The sequence below is a fragment of the Strix aluco genome, chromosome 2, assembly GCF_031877795.1.
Source record: "Strix aluco isolate bStrAlu1 chromosome 2, bStrAlu1.hap1, whole genome shotgun sequence".
NCBI classification, from domain to species: Eukaryota; Metazoa; Chordata; class Aves; order Strigiformes; family Strigidae; genus Strix; species Strix aluco.
The window spans coordinates 106,222,749-106,247,930 of NC_133932.1; the positions used below are offsets into that span (position 1 = coordinate 106,222,749).

General features: G+C 40.4%; 2 protein-coding genes across 7 annotated transcripts in view; both read right to left on the reverse strand.

Moving 5' to 3' along the window:
• Positions 1-5,285, reverse strand: part of ZC3H13 (zinc finger CCCH-type containing 13) — a 48,923-nt gene extending 43,638 nt beyond the window's left edge. For 3 of the 6 annotated variants that reach the window (XM_074815659.1, XM_074815658.1, XM_074815657.1), the window contains exon 1: positions 5,070-5,208. The gene's annotated coding sequence lies outside the window, so the exon portion shown is untranslated. Of the gene's footprint in view, positions 1-5,069 lie in introns of all 6 variants that reach the window. The other 3 variants (XM_074815665.1, XM_074815664.1, XM_074815661.1) reach the window with 3 other exon arrangements.
• A 1,076-nt stretch (positions 5,286-6,361) lies between these two features.
• On the reverse strand, positions 6,362-23,614 carry CPB2 (carboxypeptidase B2). Its single transcript, XM_074816956.1, has 11 exons — positions 23,538-23,614; positions 19,436-19,511; positions 16,520-16,644; positions 16,320-16,428; positions 15,689-15,790; positions 15,040-15,144; positions 13,426-13,542; positions 12,348-12,438; positions 8,674-8,876; positions 6,747-6,831; positions 6,362-6,619 (listed from the first exon to the last, which is right to left on the reverse strand). Exons 1-11 carry the CDS (start codon positions 23,612-23,614, stop codon positions 6,435-6,437), a joined length of 1,275 nt encoding a protein of 424 aa, XP_074673057.1. The 3' UTR covers positions 6,362-6,434.
• Between the last annotated feature and the right edge of the window lie 1,568 nt (positions 23,615-25,182).

The following is a 25,182-nucleotide window of genomic DNA, read 5'->3' on the forward strand; positions in this document are numbered from 1 at the left end:
CTATCCACGTCACTGCATTTAGAACACGCACACTTAAGCTGATTTCTCATATACAAATAGGTTACAAATGACAAAAATCTCACCCATAAAATCAGAATACTACAAATTTAAACTAACACCCACCAGATTAGATTAACACAAATTTTCACTGATCTGATCAGCAATATGTTCCCATAGCATTCAGATTGTAAGGTTCCCTTCTACAGCAAAAAAATGTATAATGTATAAATGTGGACAAATGTACATAAAACATAATACTGCTGTAACTTACATTTTACAGTTGACACTTTGATAATACCTGGTTTTCCCCCTTGTACTTTGGTGAAGCTTCATTAACTGAAGCCTATGGTTACTTCAATGACAAGACCTCCCTAGAAGTCTGACAGCTGTGCACCTTCTACAAACAAAACTCTGTGCTGAAGCTGTGGCTAAGCACTTTAGTTCCTTTATAAATAACAGAAGAAAGCTTACACAATGTACTTGACAGAATTCTCAGCTCAGCTCTAGCGACTACTTCTCCAAGCCTTTGATTATCTGAAGAATTTTATCTCATAAGTAAGGTTCAGATAACCAAGATGTTAACCAAGATGCTCAGAGAGGGTAGAAGTTAACCATGTGGTGTATACCAGACATTAAAAACAATGGTTAACATTAATTAGTGGAAGCAGACAGTGGAACAGTAGAATTTGCCAGTAGTAGGAAATTATTTGGGTTAGTAAAAACTGTGGAGAATAGAGATTTCCAGAAAGATCTAACTGAGTTAGAAATTGAGTAATACAATAGCAGATGAAATGCAAATAAATACAATGTAATGCACACAAGGAGAAATGATTTTATCTAAATACTTGATGAGTTTAAATTAGTCCAGTCTTCTGAGAAAAATAATTAGGAGTCATTGTGGACAGCTCAATGTGCAGCAGTAGTTATAAAGTCTGACAGGATAAACCATTAAAGTTAGAAAGCAAAACAATACCACATCTCACCTAGCTGAGCACCCTTCCATTTCAGGATTTTTTTTTTCCCCCTACTGTATTTCAGAAAAAAACCCACTGAATTTGTAAGGTTTCATGCAGCTACATCCTTTAATAGAGGATACAAAAATCGACTGACATATGCAAAAGCATTTTTAATAAGACAACCATACACCAAATGCTGAATTTGGTTCAAATATTTACATTAAAAAGAGCCATATCTGAAATAAAAAGGGTTAGAAGAACGGCACTGGCAATGGCATAGGGAGAGGGTTCAACACATGAAGGACAGATAAAATGAGTGCATCTAATACATAAGTACAGTACACATTGACATGATAGCAGTATACAAATACAAAAAAATTTACATTCATTTTGCCTCCTAATTTGAATGTCCTTTTATTTTCAAAGAAACAGAGGCAAAACATCTTTTTTTAAATGTTACTTTTTACCCAGCAAATAGTACCTTCTCAGAATTAACTTCTGTAGGAAGTTATGATGATGACTAGGCTTAAAAGGATAGCTACAAACATGAAGAGGATGAAGGGGGTAACATCATCATAACTGAACGGATAATTTCAATCCAACTACCTACTTCCCTATATTTTGGCCGATAATTTCCTATAAGGAAATGAAGAGAACACCATCCAACCCTGAATCTTCTAGGGTTTGTAAAACTCCCTATTTTAAATAAATTAAAAACTTGGAATGTGAAACAAAAACCCCGTACTATTTCAGGTAGCATTCTGTTAATTCTATCCTTACATTCTGATCCATATCCACTGGTTTGTAATTAAGAACAGATACTTTATAACATAAGAGATATTTCATGAGAAATTATTCTAAATAAACAAAACCAGCATGCTGTGACTGTACAGCATTATTACTTTCTGTATGCACATACTATCACATGAGGGTCTCACTCCTGCAACCAGAGCTGCATGAGGCTTCACTGTTAAGTGCATATAGCTGTTATACAGGCTGCAGAATTAGAGTCCAGACACATTATTCAGAGGCAAACTGAGGAATTTTCACTACGTCAAACATTACATTTGAGAGACTGTATCTGAAAACGCAGTCAGTCCCATTTACATTCTTCAAAGACCAAGCAAGTTGGAAAAATAAAGAGACTATTAAAACAATATTGCAGTTGAAATCTCAGATGCATAACAGCAGTTTTATATTACTGACGAGCTTCCTTGCTTATAAACAAGTAATGAAGGGAAAAAAATTTAAGTGAAGTCTTTAATTTCCAAATTCTTCAGACTGCACATTAATGGATAATCAATAACAATTTAAATGGAAGATCTCATAAAAATGCCCATAACTTGCTCAATTCCCCCACATTTTCATCTTACTTTGCTTTACCCTTCATGTTCCACATTGAGGGCCAGTGCAATGATTTTCCTATCCATCAAATGCCTGTGTCTGAACTACCATCTTCTCATCAAACACTCATGTGGATTAGACAGCACTGAGTACCAGTATGGACTCAGCCCTGAGCATTCATATTTCAACATTTCAAACAATTACTACCATGGGTTTTTTTTAAAAAAGTTTCTAAAGTAGAAAATTACGTACTTCTCTTATTTCAGGTAGATGACATTGCATTGCTAAATCTACTCAGGGGCCCTGAAGTGTCTGCAACTTCTGAAACAGCTTACTACCACTAAGTGAAATTAACTTTATACTCCTAAAATAAATTCTACAGCTAAGGCTTTAACTGTAAAGTATCACTTTGCCCCATAAATAAGATCCACAGGAATCATTATTAATAAATTAGAAATATTTTAACACTACAATAACTCACAGATACATCTATGTTATTCTTTAAATGGAGTAACTTTTCCATGGTGAGAGACAATCTGTTAATGACACTAATTATACTACCACTTGAAGTAAAATATATCTCCGAGTGTTATTTCATGAATAAATCTAAAATGTAGACAGACTTGAGAGAAGCGAGTATAGCTAGTGGGCACTAACCAAGTAACTGAAATCAATGAAGCATGTTATGATTGACACAATATTCAGTGAAATTCTATATTTATTTTATCAGTACTCCTACATTTTGGTGTCAAGCATGCTTAACATTTTTCTTCAATAGAAGTATGATATCACATAAGCCACAATCAAGAGAAACACATCTGAAACACTCACTTTTCTGTTACGAAAACCTAATCCAGTCCTCTGCAAAAATTAAATCCTGCTTCTACAGGAAAACTAGAAACTGAGATGTAACAGAAGAAAAGCAAAGTTCACAAAAAAACTATGAGGCGATAAAAATCTTTTTGAGAAGTCCAAGACATCACTAGTAAGTAAGCATGTCAATGTTTGTGCATGCATACGTGCACACCACGCACAGGCTAAACATTATCACTTAATAAAATCCTACCTGTGAAGTGATAAATAATATGCCATTTAAAATAATAAGCAAAATTTTAATTTTAAATCCTACAGCAGTTCAGATACAAACTGATTATAACACTCTAGGATAAACTAAATACCTGTTGACAGCTAAATAACAGCTTAGAAAGAGGAAAATGTCAGTGCTGCCCTTCACTTTTACAAATGAAGAGCTTTTACCTGAAAAGGTTTTGCTGCTGATTACAATGTTAACGTTTCCATGTAACAGTACTAATAAAATAGAGATATTTGAAGGAGCTCCACAGGTTTACTACCTAAAAATAATGCTAAAAATAGTAAATGCATTGTTAACCAACTTTCCAAAAAAATAGTCAAATACCGGTTGCACATTTATGCAATGTCAGTCTAGCACTCTTCAACTCACACAGAGAAGCCTGTTTGACAGAAAACTAGAAATTATTCTAAGTTTACTTTAACAACTCCATGCTGTTAACCCACCACCATATTAACTTGAACCTATCCCTCTAATTTAACATATGGTATTTCTCCATTAGTTGTGATAAGCAACTGCTAATTATCTTCTCACAAGTATAAAATCATGGTTGGCTTTCTACATGTAAATAAATTAATTAAAACATCAGGCCCTAGTATCAGAAAGGAAAGTATACAGTATTCCATATCTTGTCTAACAAAGTCCTAATACTCAAGTTTCACCAGACTAAGGGACAGTCTATACAGACCGGTGCGGACAGATCCACGCTCTCTCAGCCTTCATATCAAGTTTGTTGGACACACGTTATCTCCAATCTGTAAACTGGATCACCACATTAGCATGTTGTCACACCTGAGCAAACATGCTGAGAAGCGGGATGTATTATCTCGGGCACTGCCACGTATAGCCACACTTCTATAGTTTTCAGGTACACGCAGTTCACAGGCTGGGTCTGTCCACTCCCCTCTGCACAGAGGCACGGTGTTTCATCACCACAGCAAGATCCCTTGAGGTCCTGGTTGCTAACCCACTATCTGTCACAATCTGATCTTCAAACGATCTTGTAGAAAGTCGACAAGAAATCAGTGGTGGAGTGAGAATCCAGCAGAGAAGTCAAAGGTGAGGACCTAAGCAGACCATCCGTAACACTAACCCAACATGCCAAGCCTACAAGTTCTGGAAGGGATGGGAGTTAGCTGTAGCCACTATCTAAAGAAATGGTGATAGGCGAATTTAGACCAGCGAAATTAGCAGCTCCTCTAAGCGCAAAAAGCAGAAACTATTTTACTGCCAGAAAGTGGGAGAAGAGCCCCATTGAAGTGGAAAAAGCCCCACGAAGAGGGAAGATCCACATACGTGGGGCGGCAGGCTCCAGCACGGCCACCGACTGATGGCACTGCACCCCGAGCAAACGGCTGGATGGCCGGCACTGCCAGGCGCGAACCCGCGGTCCCCCCCGGCCGGCCGCGCTCCCCTCCTCGGGGCGCCCCCGGGACTCGCCCCAGCCTCGCGCCGTGCTGGGCTGCGGCCCAGCCCCACAGCTCCGCTCCGAAGGCCGAGCGCCCCCAAGCCCCGTCGCCCCCCGGCCAGGGCGGGGCGAAAGGAGCGCGGGGGCCCGCCCCACCCCCTCCCACCTCTCCTCCCCTCCCGGCCTTCCCCTCTCTCACCCTCCTCCCCACCTCCCCCTCACGGCCCTCCCCTCCCCCCCTCCGCGCCCCCGGCCGCACCGCCACACTCACCTGCTCCTTCCGCTGCCGCGCCGCTCCCCGCCGCCTCCTCCGCCGCCGCCCGGGGCGGAGAGGGTGGGAGGGGGCGAGGGGGGAGTCCGTCCTCCCGGGCCTGAGCGCGGAGCGACACGGAGAGGAAGATGAGGAGCGCCACCCGCTCCCGCAGCCCAACGGCGCCCGCCGCTCCCGCCCTGCCCCCGCGCGCCGGGGCCGCTGGGTAACCGCCGCCGCCACCGCCGCGCGCGCCCTTCCCGGCGGCCCTCGCGCCGCCCGCCGCGCCGCCGCCGCTGGTGATGACGTCGAGGTGGGGGAGGGCAGCGGCGGCGGGCCGGGCGGAAGCGGCAGCGCCGCCATCTTGGGGGAGGGCGGGGAAGGCGGGCGCGCCGCCTCCCCCCGCCCCGCGCGGGGCCTGCCCGCCTCGGCGCTCCTCGGCAGGTTTGGGCATACCCCGAGCATTAACCCGGACGCCGTGGGTGTGCCAGTCCCGTTTCTCGGTCTGGGCCCATCAGGGTTGTGGGGATGATAAACAGCGTGGCTGAGGTGCAGAAGAGAACCATGGAATGGTTTGGGTTGGAAGGGACATTTAAAGATCACCCTGCCCATGGCAGGGACACCTTCCACTAGATCAGGCTGTTCAAAGCATGCCTGGGCTTGAACGTTTTCAGGGAGGGGGCATCTACCACCTCTCTGGGCAACCTGTGCCAGGGTCTCGCCACCCTCCTTGGTAAAAAATGCCTTCCTTATGTCCAATCTAAAGCTGCCCTCTTTCAGTTTAAAACCATGGCCCCTTGTCCTGTCACCACAGGCCTTGGTATAAAGTCTATAGGCCTAGGTTGTGCTGCACAAACCCTTTGCCACAGGATAAACAAATTTAGCCAGCTAACTAGCAGAGGAGCCTGTGGGCAGCTCCCACTTGGTATCAATGATTTGGCCACCTGTGTGTCATTGCCATTAAATGTGCAGCAAGAAGCTCTAGTGTTTGACAGTGGAAACAATGAATTGGGTGGTTGTCTTAGAAGGAAATCCTATAACAGCTCGAATGATCAAAATGGGGAAATCTTTTGTGCATGTGATCTGCCCAGCGTGCCACATGTCAATGAGAGGCCCGTTCAATGCTACATCACCTGGAGTTCCCACCATCTAGAGGAATGTAACATTATCTATGCTATTTTCACCTTACAGTGTAGGTATTTCTCCTTCCTATTGTAGGTATAGGTATAGAAGTATGATTGAAAAAAACTGATGCATTCTAAAATGAAGTATAGGGGGTGCAGTCATTCTTTTTTTTACCTATATATAAATAATTTTAATAAATCAGCAAGCTTTTTTATTATTATTTGAGAAGTACAGTCATACTGGAATAAATTATATTCAACATCATAAATTTTGAAGAACATGCTGAGATATCTCTTTGACAGCAGAAAGTGCTTCTAAGCAAGTTGGTTTAATTTCTTGAGGAGGAAGCAAAAATCCATAAGTTCCCGTGTCCCGAAGCTCAATGGTAAAAGAATATTTAATGCCAAGATCATAAGCCCAGTCGTCTGAACCTCCAGGAGCTAAATCTGTGTGAGGAAAGGAAAATAGATAAGTTACTTGAAACCAGAACTTCAGTTTTCTGTTCAAAAGCGGTCTTCTGGTGCTAGCAAGGATGTGCTGTCATGCCTATTGTTGTACTAAAGACATACTTACAAATTGTTTGTGCACCAGCACCAAGTCTGTAAGTTTTCTTTGTTGTCCTCTTTATAGCTTTAGCTGCTTTCTTTGCCAGACTTTCCTGAAATTAAATAAAACATTATTAGCCTTATAGCCTCGTGATAATAGTTAACATGTATGCAGTTAGGATTTACTTACACTGTGCTCTGGATCTTGCATAAGTTAAATACTCTTACAAAAGCCTCTAGAAAACCCACAGAATGTGGTTCAAATTTTTGGCATATGCCCATGCTACAGATTGCCTTTCTGCTGTAGCTAGTTAAAAAATATAGATGGGACCTTACCACCACTTCAGGCAGCAAATTGTTGTCAAACCATTTGTTCGCACTTGTCTTTTATTTTTCCTTTTCCGCCACAGTATTTAAATCATTTAAGTCATATTAAGTCTAAGTTGATTTATGCAGCATTGACAAAAACAGCAGAAAAATATTTTCATTGAGGCAATTCTACTCTTAAGCCATGAAGAAGACTTAAATGCCCAGAATTAGTGCATCTCTCTGCTTTACAGAGAAGGAGTCACAAATACATTATTGCTGTTCACTCACAACTGCATTTTTTTTTATTGCAGTATATAAAATAGTTTGTTTCAGGAAATTAAAGAGTAACCAACACAGCATAAGAATATATGTTGTTTACATTTCTGGATTTTTTCCATTTCTTCTTCTGTACATACTAGCACTAGTTAACAATGGAAATGCTATATCAGACTGGGGTTTTGTCTAACAAAGTAGGGTGATTCCAGTGCATTGTGTACTTTTTACAGTCCTCTTATCTATACAACATTTGTTTTTTAAAATGTGGTTTTTAAAAATAAATATGTTAAGTGACATGGGAGATGCATGAACTTGACAAGCAGTAAAATGACGGCAGTGTGTGCAAATGTCAATCCTGTACCTTTATAATCTCACTTACTGTCTGTCCTTATGTCATATAGCATATGAAATGACCTGTCCACCTCAGACATGCGCTGTCTTCCCATATGGCAAATCCCAAAGCCTGCAAACCTGCTTGCTGTTCGCCTTGATATGATTTCTTCTCCTTTCTTACTGCTAGGCAGGAGCTCCTACTGCAAATAATTTGTTGCCTTAGCACTTGGAGCTTAGGAAACACCAAAAGTGGGCCAGGAAGTGCAGGTAAGGAAATTCCTTGCTCTAGGAAGTTTGATGTCTTTACATGAAAAGAATATGACTAAGCTGTCCACCTACTCTTATGGGTTGATCACTCTGTATTAGCAAATCCCATTTTAGCCTGGATATCCTTCCCAGATCAAGACAAACACAGAGCTTTATGGTCAGTGGGAAAAAGCAGCAGCTACTTTTTCTGTTTTGAACTCTGTCTTCTAGAAGAGTTTCTACTGTGTGATTTGGTGGCTCAAGAATGTAAAATTCTTCATAAGCAGGATATGTTTTCCATCTTACCATTAGGACCATTTTAAATAAGTATCCTTAGCAAAAACTTAATAAAAAGTATCAAGTGTCCACAAGTGTCATTGCTTAGGTATGTGGAGAGTATTTCTCAGAATTACACACCCACATCATTTCAGAGTTTGTGTAAGCCATACAACATAATCAGGAATTTGCACAAATATTATTTTGAGGTGTCCAAAAAAAAAAAAAAAAGAGACTCTGCTCTTTTAGCAGCAACTTGAACATATGAGGGGTTGTTGATGTGTTATCAATCTCGAAAAAATATTTTTATTTTCCCATAGTCTTCGGAAGAAGCTTGCTGATCTACACACTGCTAGACCAGCCCAGACTTCTTTAAGTTCTTAAAAACATCAAGAGAAATCTCATTTTGTAATTCTCGATCCTCAGAGCACTGTGACTCCCTCATTACAAGCCTAACCAGGCAGGGTAAGAAGTTCTGAAATAAATGTGAAACTTCAGGAGATGAAAACACTTACCAGCTCATCATGGTCTTTGCTTCTGTCCATAGTGTAAGAATATGGAAACAATACCAACTGGGAGTAAGAATGCATGGTTATGTAGGCTTTAATGATGTCTTTGTGATCTCTGACAAAGCGAGCCACTGCTTTCACTTCAGGCTCAGACTCAGGGTAGGGTCCACAATATGTCTCCTGACATTCATAGGGAGATGCTCCTTCCCCTGTAACAAAAAAGCGCACAGTTTTACTCCTCAACTTCTTCCCTTCTGCATTTCTGTTCATCTAATGAAAGAGCAGAGTATGATGCTAATATACAAGAAATTAGGGACTCCGCCGTGCTATGGAAAGAACTCTCATGCTTGTAGAAATCAGTGCCAGCCTACTAGGATTTCTCACCTACTATACTCTTGAAAAAAATTGGAGGTGAAGAAAACAAAAATGATTCAGAGACTGTGTGAAAAGTCTTAGAGGACAGGATGAATATGCTCTGTTTAAATTCATCAAGAACAGGATTGTGAGATCCCTTGTTAAAATCTAGAAGTACTACAGGAAGAAAGGCAGTTCTAAGTGATTATTTAATCTCAGGAGAAAGCAAACTGCCAATTGGAAGTTGAAGAAATACAAATCAGAATGAAGGTTTTTAAGAATGAGGAAAACTAGACACTGGAACAAGTTACCAAGAAGACAACTAGGATTCACCATTTTTGCTATTTTCGAAATAAGACCAAATAACTTTCTGGAAGCAGCCAGGTTCTTTAGTGTTAATGTCAGCTCTTTATGCTTCAATAAATTTTATAAATTTTCCCCTATCTGTAGTTTAAATGGACATTTTATCCTTAAATCTTACACAGAAATAAAGCTCAGTGAGTACTTTAACAACCATAAGACTTTCTTCATCCCTGGGCATTGGGACACTAACAGATGTCCACCTTCCAGAAATCAATAATGCCAGTTACATCTGCAGTGTAGCAGCCCTGTAGAACCAATGCAAGGTATTATCATATGATACAGGAGAGAAGGAAACATCTTCTGGTGCCAGTGAGATCTAGGGAAATCTATAGCACACCACAAAGTAGTGGGGAGCATATCTGGACCCCAAAAACACTAAATTTTTTTTTTATCTATATATATTTATAAAGTTGTAAGTCTCTGTACAGGTGTATTTGGGTGAAATGTAGTTGTGATAGACAGGAAGACTAGGTGATATGGTGGTACTTGGTTGTTGATGTTTAGAATAAACCTGTACTTTCATGCATTCAACTGTTCCACAGATACTGCAAGCCCCTTTATAATATCAGTGGCTGAAAATAAATCCTCAGATGACCTACACTTTTGTATGACACAGCAGAAGAAGCAGAAATAATATAGTGAAGAGAGCAGGCTGTGTGGGAGAAGTGGCAACAGAGACACTGGGAGATGCAGGCTAGGAGGTCAGAAACAAGGGTACTGGGGCAGAGAGAGCTGTGGTACATTTATGTTCTGGGATATATTTATAAGCCTTAATGTTTCTGAATTGAGGGGGATTTCACAGACAATCCATGAAAATTCATGCACATGAAAATACAAACAATTCCTGGCATCTATGTGAAATCATGCAAAAGTGGCAAAATGAGAATGTTAAATTTTACACTGTTCTGTTTTGCGCAAAAGTACTGTCCAAAGAAAAAGGCAATGAAGAATCTGTTGGCTGGCAATCTTGGATAAGTGATCTGTCTGCTTTCCTAAATTCTTGATCATATTGAGAACAGCCAGCTAAGGAAATAATGCAGAAAATGTGGAGAAAAGTTTAAGTCCAGGTTGCAGTCAAATTTATTTCCACAGAGCAAATTCCAAGTAGTGCATTGCTTTTAGTGGAGTAATTTTGCTTTTTATTGGTATAAAAGAAAAACATAAGGTATCAGTGCATTTAGTGTATTTTGCTCTTCATAAAAAGCATGAGGGCCTGTTCATAAAGTTTGTAAAGTTATCTGAGCAGCTGAAGAGAAAGAACAGATAAACACGGCAGTAAATTTCTAATTAAATGCATAGATCTAAAACCTGGAATTTTGCAGTGGCACAATGTGTTCACAAACAAATCTGAAACCAGTGAAAGTCTGAATGTTTGGCACACCTTGCAAGAACTCTGTTTAGAAGTATGTGAGTAAAGATTAAATTGCAGATTCCCATTAATTTGTGGTCATTTCCCATGAACACAATCGCGTTATTGTATTCAATTGACACAGCTAATAATAATTACAACAGTATTATAAAGTGATAAAACTCCAGCTTGGTTCTTCTGAGGATCCTGCTGAACTCCTGGTGTTTCACACAGCTACAGCAATAATGGAGATTCTACAGTTAATATGTTCTGGATCAAATCTGTTCAGCCGTTGCTATCAGTTGCTAATGTATCTGAATCAGCATAAACAATATTTTTATGCTACTTAAGAAAAACAGAATTTTGTTTTCCAGCATTTTACTGACTGTATAATTAAAAGAAGTAGAAACCTAGGGAGATCCTTACCATCATCTGTTTAAGTTACTGTAAGCACCTGACTTTGGTGCTTAGACTCATCTGTACAGTTTTTTGTCTCCAATGACCCTGCAAGGTGCTAAAGCTTCTCTCTTCTATGTTTCCAACCATGTCTAAGAGAGGAGCATAGCATGGCTGAAAACCGTATGAATACTTCCCTAGTTACTCAGGTAAGATGTTCTGGTTTTGCCCTCTAAGAAGGTGTACATTTTGTCCAAAGACTTACTTAGAGAGGAAGCACTTTCTAATCTACCTGTATTCTTCTGCTTTTTGTAAAGTAGAATCATTTCTCCGCCTCAGAAGTTGTTCACCACCAAAAGTGCTTTACAAGTTGAATGCACTACATTACATAACCTTTCCCTGAAACTAGTATATGTATCACATAGGTTTTTGTTCTTATTCCTTCAGACTTCAAGTTCTGTTTTTATGACATAGTTATACTGAATATTGCTTTTAAATCTGTGTATTTGGTCCCCATCTTAATAATTTTATGCTTGAAAAAAATGTATGTTTTCCTTAATCTAAAAAGCCATGGATGGTAAATAAACATCTTTACTCCCAGTTTAGCAACGGACTAAAATGATAGAAAGTCATACAAGACGTTAGTGTCAGTACTGAGTGAAGCCAGATCTGATAGTTATTCTGCAGACTATTAAAAACCTGTCAAGTACTAAAGTGTCTGTGTAACTAAGTAAATGAGATATAGTCTTGATAACAAACACTGAGAGCCAAAAAATCTTGGTCAGGTAGGCATTACTGAAGGATGACTGAGGTGATCAGTTCATACAACATGGTGGAGCATCTACTCAACTGGATGGTACAACAGGCCCTGTGTGACATGGCAAGGGCCACTTCTTCCCTCTTTCCTCCTTCCCACCAACAGCCTGCACCAGATGTAACATGGTGTGATGCAAGGGGCAGGATCCAGGGTCCTGGTCCCCCTCTCTCTTGTCATCATGCTGGGAAGAGTCCCCAGTGTGGCATCTGGGGAGGAAAAATCCTGAGTCCCAACAAAAGTATCTCAAGCTGTGGAAGTGTTCACCAGTTCATAACAGATAGTCAGCTGCATTTGTCTTTATATCAACTTTGTGAAATAGTAAATGATAATGTTTTCAAAATAAAGAATCTTAAAGGCTAAAAAGTGAGGCAGGGGTACAATGGGAAGGAAATAATTTCATACCACACCAGTGCGCATCAAAATTCCTGTTCATGTCAGTACCGATGCACTTGCTGTTACCGTGTGATGAGCGGCTCTTTCTCCATAGCCGATTCTATGGAAAGAGACACACAAGCCATGTTCAGGGAAAAAGCTGATAAAACTGATGCACCATCTCACTGGTTAGTTAAATGTGACATCCCACTTGTGCCTCTACAGGTCATGTGCCAATGGAGAGGCAAAAGACCAAGGAAGAAAATGAAACCACAGTCCAATCACAAGCGAGGCAAGATGATGAAAGGAAATGTTGTGTAGGATAAGTAGTGGTCACATCTCATCTATTTCAATGAATCTGGACTGTGGAAGGAGGGGAGAAGACATACAGTTTGGCCAGGTATGTGAGTTTAGGAGTCCAAGTCCAACTTTTCCATAGGCATTGCTGACAGCATGTAGAAAGTTGGAAATTTGGGGTGCAGCTGTTGAGGTGTCTATGCATAGTTATCCAAATATAAGCCAAGCTGGGTTGAAGATTGAATGAGTAAAAGAGTGGAGGAGATTTTTTTTTTGAGGGAAGGATCTAAAAATCAAAGAACCATCTCAACGGCTTGGAATTTCTGACAAATAAATAAAATCCTGGACAAAAGATACCTGTTGTACCTTCCATTTATCTGAAATAAAAAGTACTCAGAGAAAAGGTCTACCTTGCAGGAGGCAGGAGTGAGTTACTGGTTGTGCTCTACGTGATGCAGCACACTATTCAGCTGGATTGGGCCAGTATTTGTAACCTCACTGCTGAAGGCTGACACAGGCGTTCCCTGACTTCTGGAACTATAAAAATCCCAGAATGAGATTCTGTCATTTCCAAAGGCATTTCCAGCATCTTGGAAGACACAAAGGTACTGTGGGCCAAATGCCAATTAGTTGCAGTGTTTGTTGTGGTTTGAATAAGGCAGAAATGCAGAAATTCCAAGCACAGATTAAGACTTTGGGGTGTGCACTTCCAGGATGGAAATGATACCCTCAGCATGCACACTGATAGTTCCCATAAATAGCGCAGCAGTACATTGCACAGCCTGTGCAATGTCAAAAAAGCTCTACGTACAGAGGGATGGCTCCATGTGTACTCGTAGCCATCCACATTTATCACAGGCATGACGTAGAAATCAAAGTGCTCCAGAAGTGTTGTCATGGTCTGATCTCGTTCACGTACATGGATTGCCTATAAAGCACAGGGGAAACTTATTAAAAGCATTTGTCATAGTGGTTTTCTTACCTTTCTAGAAAGGCACCTGATGGCAGATGTAAAATCATTGTGCAATTATCAGACCAGTCTGCCTCCTGACAGACGCGCATCGCACCACAGAAATTGCTAAATAGCAAAGTAGCTCTTTAGTTAGAATTGCCAGTGAGAGGGTAGGGATCAAGCTGATACAGTCAATCAGATACACTGCAGTCCTTTAATGTTAATGGGTGGTCATGAGATGGAGTTGAAGCCTGTTAATGGGAAGGTTTGAGCTTTTGCTGCTTGTATAAATAATAGGAACCATCCTTCTCACCCCAAACACCACAAAAGTAGCATAAAACAAGCCCAGAAATAACAAGGAACATTTAAAATGGCTGCTGTACATAACATTATTTTTTCTGGTTGCATTGTGAGTTCAGTGCACTTGTATGCCAAGAATCAATAAGATCTGCATTGCTAATTTTGCCTCACAGCCTATTTTGAAGGCTTTAGTGATACCTAACCTGGTTGTTGGTCCATGACACAGGGATACATTTTACCCTAGATAAGTGGTTTTGTTACTACTAGAATAGACTAAGTCCTTAATCATATATTTTTTTCTTTATGCCTTACTTAAATCACCTTCTTTCACTTCAAATCCTTCCTAGTTTTCCTCAGGCAATGGACTTTCTCTGACTAAATGAGAAATGTCAATCTTTCTGCAATCTTAACAACAAAATTAAGTGATAAAGAGTGGACCCATTATAAAGAATGCCTAGGATTTGCTGGAGAGAGCTAGTGATTTTAATGTGTGTGTGTGTAGATGTGTATTGATGTCAGATTTTAAAATGTTACTTCATGAAGTGATATAGAAATAAAATCTGAATTTAAAACACGTAGATTAGATCAAGGGGATGGAGAACCTAAATGTTCAGCTCGTTACTTCTGAAAAATGCTGCAGGGACATGTCACTGGCAAAGTGACAGCACAGCTGGTAATTACTTGGAGCAGCATGAAAAGGGCAAATGCATTTCTCTCGAAGGGAACCTTGAAGTCTGGGATTATCAGTGGGTTACAAGGTACATTCAGCTGTATCTGTCCCTAACTCCTGCAATCTCCTTTCAAATGTTATAGTCATTGAGCTTTTATAGTTGTGTCTGAGGACAGAAATAAACACATCTTATTATCAACATCATTAGTTCGATCATAGCCAAACCATAATTCATGTTTCAAGGACTCATCTATGTTATTTCTCTGGCTACAGTACTGGTTATTGTGAAGTCTCAATCTCATCTAGTTTATTTTTACTTTACTACACACACACACTCACTGCTACATATGCAGGTTAGACACAAATCTCATGTCTTGGTGTTGTGGAATTAAATGGATTAAGACTTCATGGAGCTTAGAGCTCAATTGTTCAGAGAAGGTAAATGACATCAAGATTTTTTGCTTTGCTTTGAAAACGGTAATCAGATGTGATTATCTACTTACATGGCCTATGAACCACAGGCAAAAAGCAGGAGAAATCCATTCTCTAGCGTGGATACCACAGTCAATCCATATGGCACTTTTGGGTTTTTCCTGACTTTTCGAAAGCTGGCAAAAGAGAAATTGTATTCAAATGTCACCATTGTAAAGTGTACCACATAAAAGTGGAAGTGAAAAGGGTAACCAAGATGGAAGAAGAAGCACCTGTCTTGTAGAAAGAGCTTAGACTGATCCTGGGCCAGGATACTGCTCTCAGTTACGTTCACATACAGACAGAGCACCATATTCAGACTGCTTGCAGAAAGCTCCTAACATAGACACCAAGACTACAGCAAGACCTGAGGTCAAGATCACCAACTATGCAGAGCAACAAACTAGACTGGCTTCATAGTCAACAGAGGAGGATATCCACCATACCAGTATTTCATGACTTGGATGATGGCCTAGATGTGATAACTTCTTCATGACCCAACAAGGAACCTAATGTGGTCATGTGCCTTTACAAATGTAATGAACCTCACTAGAAGAACATAGGAAACTTCTAAAACAAAAAAATGCGTATAAGTATAGATTTTAAAAAGTGTTCTGGTCAAGCCTCATCGCTTGCTTTCATTAGTACTTGGAAAGTTTTTGCATTAAGTCATAGCTGTACCTTCAGAACATAAAGTGGTCGTTTTTCATATGATGATCCGATATATATTTTCTGGAGGAGGTCAGAATGGACTTTCACTACTTCTTCCATCCAATGATATATCTGCAAGGATGAAGTTAATAAATAGATCTTCTCCCTATTGTTTTCCTTCATCCCTGAAAATGGTCTAGACTTAAATTCATTCTTCCTCCCAAAATCCTGTCTCTTAGCTGATGGGAAAGAAAAACTAGCAATTCAGCCCACTTATGACTTGCCCGACTCTAATTTTTCTTAAAACAAACTAAGATACGGTCACAACACAGTCCAAGAATAGCCCTGAAATTCCTCTTTAGTTCTATTTGGTTAAATTATTATTCATTTCATGGTTTAAATATTTATGTGTTGTTTTGCTACTTCATTTTGCTTCTGTATTGACTGCATTTGAATGGCAGTTTGAGGCAATACATGTATGAGAGATTTTGTCTGGTGCTTCTTTCTCTATGAAGGCATTACAGTAAATACAACTCTCAGTGGTTGAGCAATACAGTGGTAATTATTTACCTGTTGATGATTTCTTTCCCTATGTCCGTTCTCAACCATGAGACAAATTTCACCCCTTGAATCTACAGAGATTACAACAAAAATATCTTACTTCTTTCATTGAATGGTAGTTTTCATAATATGATGAAGAACTGCGTGGGTTGACTGTGTCATTGATAGTCTGTTTTTCAATAAGTCCTTGAACATCTTCCATTGAGACTCTGAATAACAAAGAAAGAGCACGACCTCCTGTTAAATAAATGACAAACAACTTTACAGAAACATTCATGACAACAGATAAAAAATTCATACTTGTGCTGGATGGTCAGTTGCCGTAACTGAGCTTTTATGCTATATATGCTGGATGCCCTGACATAGAAATGGACTTCTCTGTCCTTCTTGATGTTTTCAACCACAACAGGTTGCCAGAGAATAACCTGCAAATTTAAAAAAAAAAAAATATATATTTTTTTTACTGGGAAAAGAAGAACTATTCTTACTAACATTTAATAAGTATTTTGAAAATAATCAAAGCATATGCTTTCAATTTAAGACACCACTCATAACAAGCAATTTAATGTTCCCTGTGTTGTGTTATACTATTCTGCTGCTGCTGGAAATAAAACGTGTGTATTTAAGAAATGTTTATAATGACTTCTGCACATAAATTCATAAATCAAGAACAAAGACAGGAACATAACCTTTTCTGAGATAGTATTTCTAGTATAATATATATGTTTAGCTGGTTATTATGTTACATGTTTTCAAGTCTGCTGAGAGTTATTTTCCCTGAGGGTATTTGGAGAATTAATGAAGATCAGACCAGTCTTTGTAGTTATTGTATTTGCTGATGACTTTGATCAGGGAGGAAATAAATGCCAGAAGGGGTTTGAATATAAGTCAAGTTGAAGTAGCAATACAGAGATTAGAAATGGGAGGAAAATAAGAAAATTAGATTCTTCTTGATCAAATTAAATCTTTTACAATACTAAAATCAGAAGCCAACACAGTCGATAAAACACTGCAATTTTAAAACCAATAATACCAAAAGATCTAGGGGTGACAGTAAGCAGAAAATTAGGCATGAATTTACAATATGAAAAAGGTCAACATAATTCTTGGATGCATTTTTGAAGACATACAGCAGGGAATCACCAGACAATAGGATTTTTTTTCCTTTCTGGTGCAATTGCACCAGGAATATTATATTTCTTATGTATAATACATGGTGCCGTTAAACTTAGGCACCATGTTTCCAGGCATGTATCAGCTGTCAACTGTTTACCTCACTCATTTCTCAGAGAGAATGTGTCTGAAAAATCATACAGAAAACTCATCCATGCTTTTAATCAAGACTTTGGAACAATCAATGTTAAAACGTTTGGCCCCCAGATATATTACTGCAATGTGCTATACAAATGGCTGAGCTAGTCTCAGTGTAGTCATCTCAGACATTATTGGCAGGGTAGCAACAGCATCACATGGCTCAGCATTGTTCGGAAGACCCATCCAAGAAGCAAGCTGGATGCTTAGCTCCCCAGCACCAGTTTCCCTGTTGCCCTTTGCTAGCCTGCTGTCTGCACTGATGTGCACCAGTTCAGATTTAGTTTCTTTGGTGTAAGCGTTCTTTGAATTGAGAGTAAGGAGAACTAAGGAACTCTGGATTGACACAGCTGAGGTGGCAGAGGAACAATGAATGGTGGTAAACAGGAAACTTTGATAGTGCATATGATTATTGGTCTCTTTACCCATCATCAGCAATGGTCAATACTGCCCCAGTGGCAGCTACAGAAGACTCTGTTGTAGGTGTTCCTATGTCCGGGTCTTCTGGTGGATGCTACATGCAATGTGTGTGCTGTAAGAACAAAGCATTTCCTTTGATTTAGGTTTTTACCTTCCAACTTTTGCAGGAGTAGCACCTATAAATAGCATGATAATTCTTCTTGTAAGATGCTGATTTTCAATTGCTTCTTTTTTGCTAGATTGTAACCATGAAAAATTTTTGGGAGGTACTGTTTGTGTCTTCCCTTTCCCTTTCCCTTTCCCTTTCCCTTTCCCTTTCCCTTTCCCTTTCCCTTTCCCTTTCCCTTTCCCTTTCCCTTTCCCTTTCCCTTTCCCTTTCCCTTTCCCTTTCCCTTTCCCTTTCCCTTTCCGTCTTATAACTTGCCCAATTTATAACCATGGGAAAAAAATGGCCAGCTTATAACCCTTGAAAAATATTCAGTTTGCATATTCACATAAGTGACTTGGTAGAAACCACTGCATGCTCTCTCTGCACTGAATGTACTGCGGTTGTTCTTCATGACTTCTTGGTGGTCCTGTCTACAAAAAAGTGAAGAATGACAGTGGTGAGGAAGAGATGTAAGAGGGGAGATTTATTTTGATAGAGCAAAGTAGATGGATATGTGAGTTGACTTGTGGAGGTGGAAAAGAGCAAAGAAACTTATCAAGGTTTGTGAGAACTGAAGGGAAGTATCAGAAGATGCTAGTAGGGACAGCAGAAAACTAGTAGATTTTTGGGGTGGATGTAAAATGAGTAGGAGCCAAGAAAGACAGAGAAAGACTGGGCATAGACACCATTAAAAGCTCTCAGTCACCTGAGACACATCTTCAATCATCCTGTAAATTATGTTGGTCAAGGGAATGGTTACACCTTTGTTGCAGAGTGTTGGCTTCAAACTGGGAGTTGGTGTGATTGAGCAAATGCTTTTGAAGAGGAAGAGATGCCTCATTTTAATTAAATACTCAATTCTTTAATGAAAGATTGAACTAAAAAAAAATATTGCTTAAGAGATTTTTATTTTCTAAATACTCCTTTAAGAAAAATACCACAAAAATCCAGTCCTGATCTTCAAACTTCAAAGCTGTGCAAGTCACGTAGGCCAAGATTGCATTGGTCTACAGTGCTTAGGTTCCCTAGAAATGTATTTCTACTTACTGTGTGTTGGTACTTTGCCAATTTTGCAGTGTCTTAACACACAAAATCAGTTGAAGAAATCTGAGCTCTCGTATAACGCACTACTTTAATGTTATGAAGGAGGGGTCTCTTCATGTAAATCAGAAGGTAGAGAAGCAATGAAAACCAAGCATTTTCTGAGTTGCTGTATTAGGACAAATGAATTAAGGTGGGCTAAATCTTTCTCACGGGTTGAGGTGAGGGGAACAGTATTACTGCACTTTGGGGAAGAATTTGGCCTAGAGACCAGAAAGACATAGGGATCTGTTTACCTCAGTGGTGTTCAGTAAATCCTGGAGGGCTTCAACCTGTCTGTCTGTTTGTGGGAGAGCCGACAAAACTTCATCCCTGAAAAATAAGGGTATTTAGGTAAAGCACAGTTACTTGAAACTACTCTAGGTCACGCAAAAGTAGAGAAGCAGACTTGGCCTTTTTCGTCTTCCCTGGCTTCGCTGCCATGAACTGACATTCCCCATGAAGATTCAATAATGAAGATGCTGAGCCCTGTTCCAGCATCTGTTTCTGCCAGTCAGTAAAATTCATGAAAGAAGTGGTTCAGGGCTTTGGTAGCCAATATCTACTGCTGGACTCTTGAGATGGCTCCTGGGAGCTGGCACCAGCACAACAGCAACCAGCCTCAGCTAATCCAGAGTGCAGCAGCACCTGTGGAAAACTAGCTTAGACCAGGAAGGCAGCTCTCCTATTCTCCCCTGAGTTTCTTGGTCTCAGTCACTGTTCAGTAGAGTCATGAGCCCTCCCAGTCTGGCGAAAGCCCTCACAGTTTGGCAAAAGCCAAACATGATGTTTTGTAGATGTACAGAGGCTACTACCATCATCATTCCTACTCCAGTCCAGTTTTTCTGATCTCCTCATTTCTGTCCCTCTGCCGGGTATGGTTTCAGTTGGTCTATACCACTGTCCTCCCCCTCTTTGCCCGGTAACTTATATTCCCTTCTTACTTGAAACCCATGGTCTGGACACATTGTGCATGCGATGGAACTTCCCAGCTACTCCATGCCTGACCCCACCATCAGTAACAGAAGTGAAGTTCACTTTCCAGAAAGAAAAAATACCACTTTGCATTGTAAATCCAGCCCTGATCTTCAGTGCCCTGCAAACCATGTAGTTCAAAATAACATTGGATAGGTAATTAAAATAATCTCTGTGTGTAGAAGGAGGAGACTCAGGGGAATGTCAGACCCCTGTTTTTGTTTTCTGGGCAGGGGTGGCTCTTGGCCCTCTAATTGTGTGGAGTTGGTGGCAGTGCATAATCCAGCCACTGTGGAAGTTCCTGCCAGCCCTGTCTGCAAAGACTGTTCTGAAAAGAAAACAGGCAGGGCTCTCAAAACTAGTATTTTGAAGCTGCATAACATGATTGTCACAACTCGTTGTTGTGACTGATTTCAAACAGAGACCTGACAGCATCTGGCAACCAGGTGATTCATCTTTTCTTCTTTTAGCCAGGCTCCAAGCAATCACTGTTGTTTCTCATGCAGAACCAACAATATGCCAACCCTATTTTTGCCTCCAGCATCATTTGACAAAGCATCAAAAAGCAATCAGAGATAGGCAGGGTTGGCAGTTTGCCTATTTCTTCAGGCAAGTGCACTCCAAAGTGTGTGTTTGGGGCTACTTTAGAAGTGAATTTGTCTTCTTATATCTGGGGAAGTCTTTTCACAGGGGATATCAGAAAAGGGCTCCTGCATCTGGTTTCGTTCTGTGATTCCCACAGCTTGAGAGTACCATAATGAGGAAGCTGGTATGTACTTGTTGCACAAATGTTTCAGCTGAGTGTGGTAAGTACTGGACAGGTGGTAGCTAGCAGCAATTCCTCTATAGCTCTCATTGATAGGACCTGAATACACTGAACAAGCTGATCCAAGTTCTGCCCTTTCTTTTGTAGTCATGTTTAACATGCGGAGTGTTAACAGCCAAAATTGTGGTCATTGGGCTTCTCAGTTCCTCTGCTGCAATTTAGCATTGTACCCTCTTTCATCTGTCTTCTGCACCACTCCTGTTAGAAAACACCCACCAAAAGCTCTGATTATTGCCTTTATACCAATCTCAGAAACAACCCTCCACCCACAACTTCGTTGCCCTGCCTGCTGCCCTGGTATGGCTGAACATGTTAATCTTGAACACACCTCTTTTCTTTCACTTTCTGTTATCATGCTTTGCTTCCCTGGTTGCTCTTTGAGTTTGTCCTTAAGAGGATCCCTCTCACTGCTCTCCAACTTTCTGCCCGGGTCCCGCTGGACTCTATCACTGTTACCCATCTCTTTTTCCTCTTCCTTTTGTTTCTGGGTAAATAGAAGTCCAGCTGCTGTTCCCATACTAGAATGCTCAGGTCTTATCCTGTAGCTATGACAAAGTGAGTGGGATGCATTAGAGTTCATTTTAGATGGTTTTGATATCTTCATCTTAATAAAGAAACAGGCACTTTTAGGGTCTGGTTAACCTGAGCTAATTTAGATGTGTGTGCTAAATTGGAATGAATTATAACCTAAATATATATATATTTCTCCACTAGCTGTACAGGAAGATGAAGGAATCATGTGCCTATGCAGGAATGTGCAGAAAGCCTGTATAGTCAGATGAATTCCATCCAGGGGCCCTGGCCACCTTCTCACAGATAAACATAAATCAGTGCCATTTCTCTGCTGGCATCTCAGTCTCTTCCCCTCTCCTCTCCGTTGCATTTCTCAGTCACTAGGAGGGCTGTCAGCATCATATGTCACACAGGCCCACAAAACCAAAGCATCAGCGTGGATGTGTCTCCCTGCCCTCATAGCCTCAAGCCATTTAAACCTTTCATGTTATTTCTGACTAACCTCTCCAGAAGAGAGGCCTCCCTACTCACCCTCCAGCTGAATGTCTCACCCTGGATCTCAGCAGGTATGTCACTAGAAGAGTGCTGTTAGCATCTTCCTCTGTCCTCCTGGAGACTCTATGTAAACTGTTCATCTGCCTGGAACATAGATGTCTGCCTCTTTTCTCTAACCTTGCTGGCTCTCCAACAGCTTCCAGCCTTGCTCTTTCCCTGCAAGTGAGCTAGGTGTCTTTTCAGTGCCATCAGCTCTTTCACAAGTCTCACAATATTCGATATTTTTTTTAGAAGTCCAGGTGCAGTAATCACACTATAACCTTGCAAAGGGAAGCTTTAATACATGACCGTTAAATCCTCCAACACCAGTGCTCAAATAAAAGTAAAAAGTCAGATATAATATATCACCTTTAAAATCTCATTATTTTAGCTGTTTTCATAACTGGGGCTGGGAGGATTAGACTTGTGCTTTACAGTGGGAAATGCCATGTTGTTCTGTAAGGGTCAGATATTCAGGGTTTTATTTAAACATTAAATAAATGAACCTTCAAGTAGCACAGAGTGATATTGCTCCACTGAATTCACCTAGAAACTTCTTTAACTGTCCCCCTATTGTAATCCTTACACCTCCGTAGCAATCCACAAGAAAATATGATTGCAACACAAACAGAGATGAAAGATCCTCTCTTTTAAGGCATGAACTCAGTGGTCTTCACTTGTCACATGTCTGCCACTGGTGTGTGATGTGGTCACAGAAGGGCTGTGAGACATAATTCACTATTACTTGTGTAGGTATTTCAGTCCTGGGAGCACGTTGTGTTTCATTGTGATTCCTGTAGGTTGTTCATCTTGCTTAATATCACCACATGAGGGGCCTATCCTTTTAGTTCTGACTATTAAAACATTTCAGGTTTTTAAACCTGCTGTACATGTAGAAAATAAAAGCACTTTGCCTGTCTTCATCTCTGACATATGTTCTCATGTTTTAAGAAAGCATTTGGTTTCAGGGCATTTCTGAAGTTTATCGATAGGTAACAATAAAGCTGCTTCTGAAACATTGTACAAATACCAAATGGTTATTCAAAAATGATTTATGACTGGGAAAACAATCATAAAAGCTGCTTTAGAAAGAAAACAGATTGTTAGCACTTTCTGAAATGGTTTCTGTTTCTACCTCAAGAAGTAATTCATTTAAGATCTTGTTTTAAGGCAAATGAAGCAAATTATTTTTTCCCATTAAGTTTCAGAATGCCCTTTATTGGCATTCAGAAGCACTGAATGAACAGAATTGATTTGCACTTAGACCGAAAAGAATAGTTTTAATATGATTAAAAACATAGGATTTATGGATGCAAAGAAGACTTAGAATAATTTCATTTCCTCCACCATCTATATGTTAAATTGAACCACATATCCAATTACAAGAGCAATAAATAAATGTCAACCTTTGCCAAATGTTTTCTTATGTGACTTGGAGTTTTTTTGCCTCAATACTTTCCCTGTCCCACTCACCACACACTAAAAGCTCAGTAGCACCAGCAGATATTTACCTTGGAAGAGTGAAGACAGGCTTCTCTTGAATCCAGATAAATAGGACAGAAAAGAGCAGGTAAGACTTCATCTTCATGGTATCCACAATGAAACCAAATGCAATTGGAAAGTCAAGGGTTCAGGATCCACATTATTGATTTCAAAAATGTTATTTAAAGAGTGGTTAAAATTTAATACTGTCTCTCACCTCAACCCCAAGCTACTGGTGGCTAAGTCAATATGACAGAGCTCCCTTGGGAGGTCCTGCTTGTATTGCTGTCCTCCATCTACGAAAGGATAAAGTACATTTTGGACATTTTCATATTGGCAAGTCACTTTGTCATCTCAGCCTTTGTGTCATTTCATTGCGGCTATGAACCTCAGACATAAGAAAGAACACCAAGCGCAAAGTTTTTGTGATCTTCTAATATTTACGGAGGTCCAGCAGCGTGCTCTGCATTCAGCACTCCTATAGCATGTCACAGCCAAGCATGAAGCTGTGTGAGAGGAGTGGGAGTGAGATAATTAAGTCCAAATGGAAAAATCCTGAGCAGGAAAGCTTCTTTTGATGGCATTTGTTAGCAGAGAAAAGAAGGAGCAAGTGGGACATGATGCCTACTTGCTATTGAGGACAGTTCCTCTAGCTCAGGACGGAGCATGTCAACTGGGTCTCCATCTTCCGCAGCTGGCCTCTACCTCTTTGGTTAATGCCCAATTCATCCAAGGATGTCAGATTGTTTGTGCTGGTCCATGTCCTCTTTTCTGTGATGTTCTGACATCCATGTATTTTCCATATGTCATACTGGGTTAGCTTTTCAACAAAAAGTACCAATGACTCTTAATCTCATTGTTATTAATTTTTGCATGCCCCAAGATTTGCCTCCCATATTTCTATACACAGTTGTCCAGAAAGGACATGTCAAAAAGCTGAATGAATTTGACACATCCAGAATAGATGATCTCCATCTACATTCTGTGCTTGAACAGTAAATCTAACTGGGCTAGGACACAGCTTATTGTCATGGTCCAAATCCTCTTCTTCCGTGCATCAACATAACAGTTGCAGTCTTGACACTGGTTAGAGAACACCCCAATGGCAGCCTTAAGCAGAGGAGAACTGCTCATTTACATCTCCAGCATCAGAGCCACCCTAATATTAGCTCATGGCTGAGCATGTCATATAGGTGCAGAATGAAGGAACCAAACCTGCTGTCTGAAATAAAAGGTTTTTCAGGTGAGTGGTCGCCAGAAACACAACATAGTTTTCTTCCAGAGGGAATTAATTCCAGAAGAGGACCAAGGAGTGAATCATCATACATGAAATGGGGACACCAGGGAGCCAAGACCTGGGTGTGAATGTGGGAACTAAATTATTTGATGCTGTAGGTGTAGCTTAGGGTTATAGCTGTAAAACTGGGTGAAAAATGCCTGGGAGCAAGCCCTGGAGCTAAGGTTATGTAACATGGACTAGATTGCACCCACCAACCTCCTCTAAAACAGATCTGGAGTGGTCCAGATCAGAGCCAGTGCTCCAGTTGGGCAGGCAATCAGGGCTTTGGAGCTCAAATTCAGTCCTGGCTCATTTTCATTTAGGAGGGCAGACCAGCCCTAAGAAGCCAGACAGGTAAGTTTTAGATGGTTGAAGTCAGCAGAGGTGAATCACAC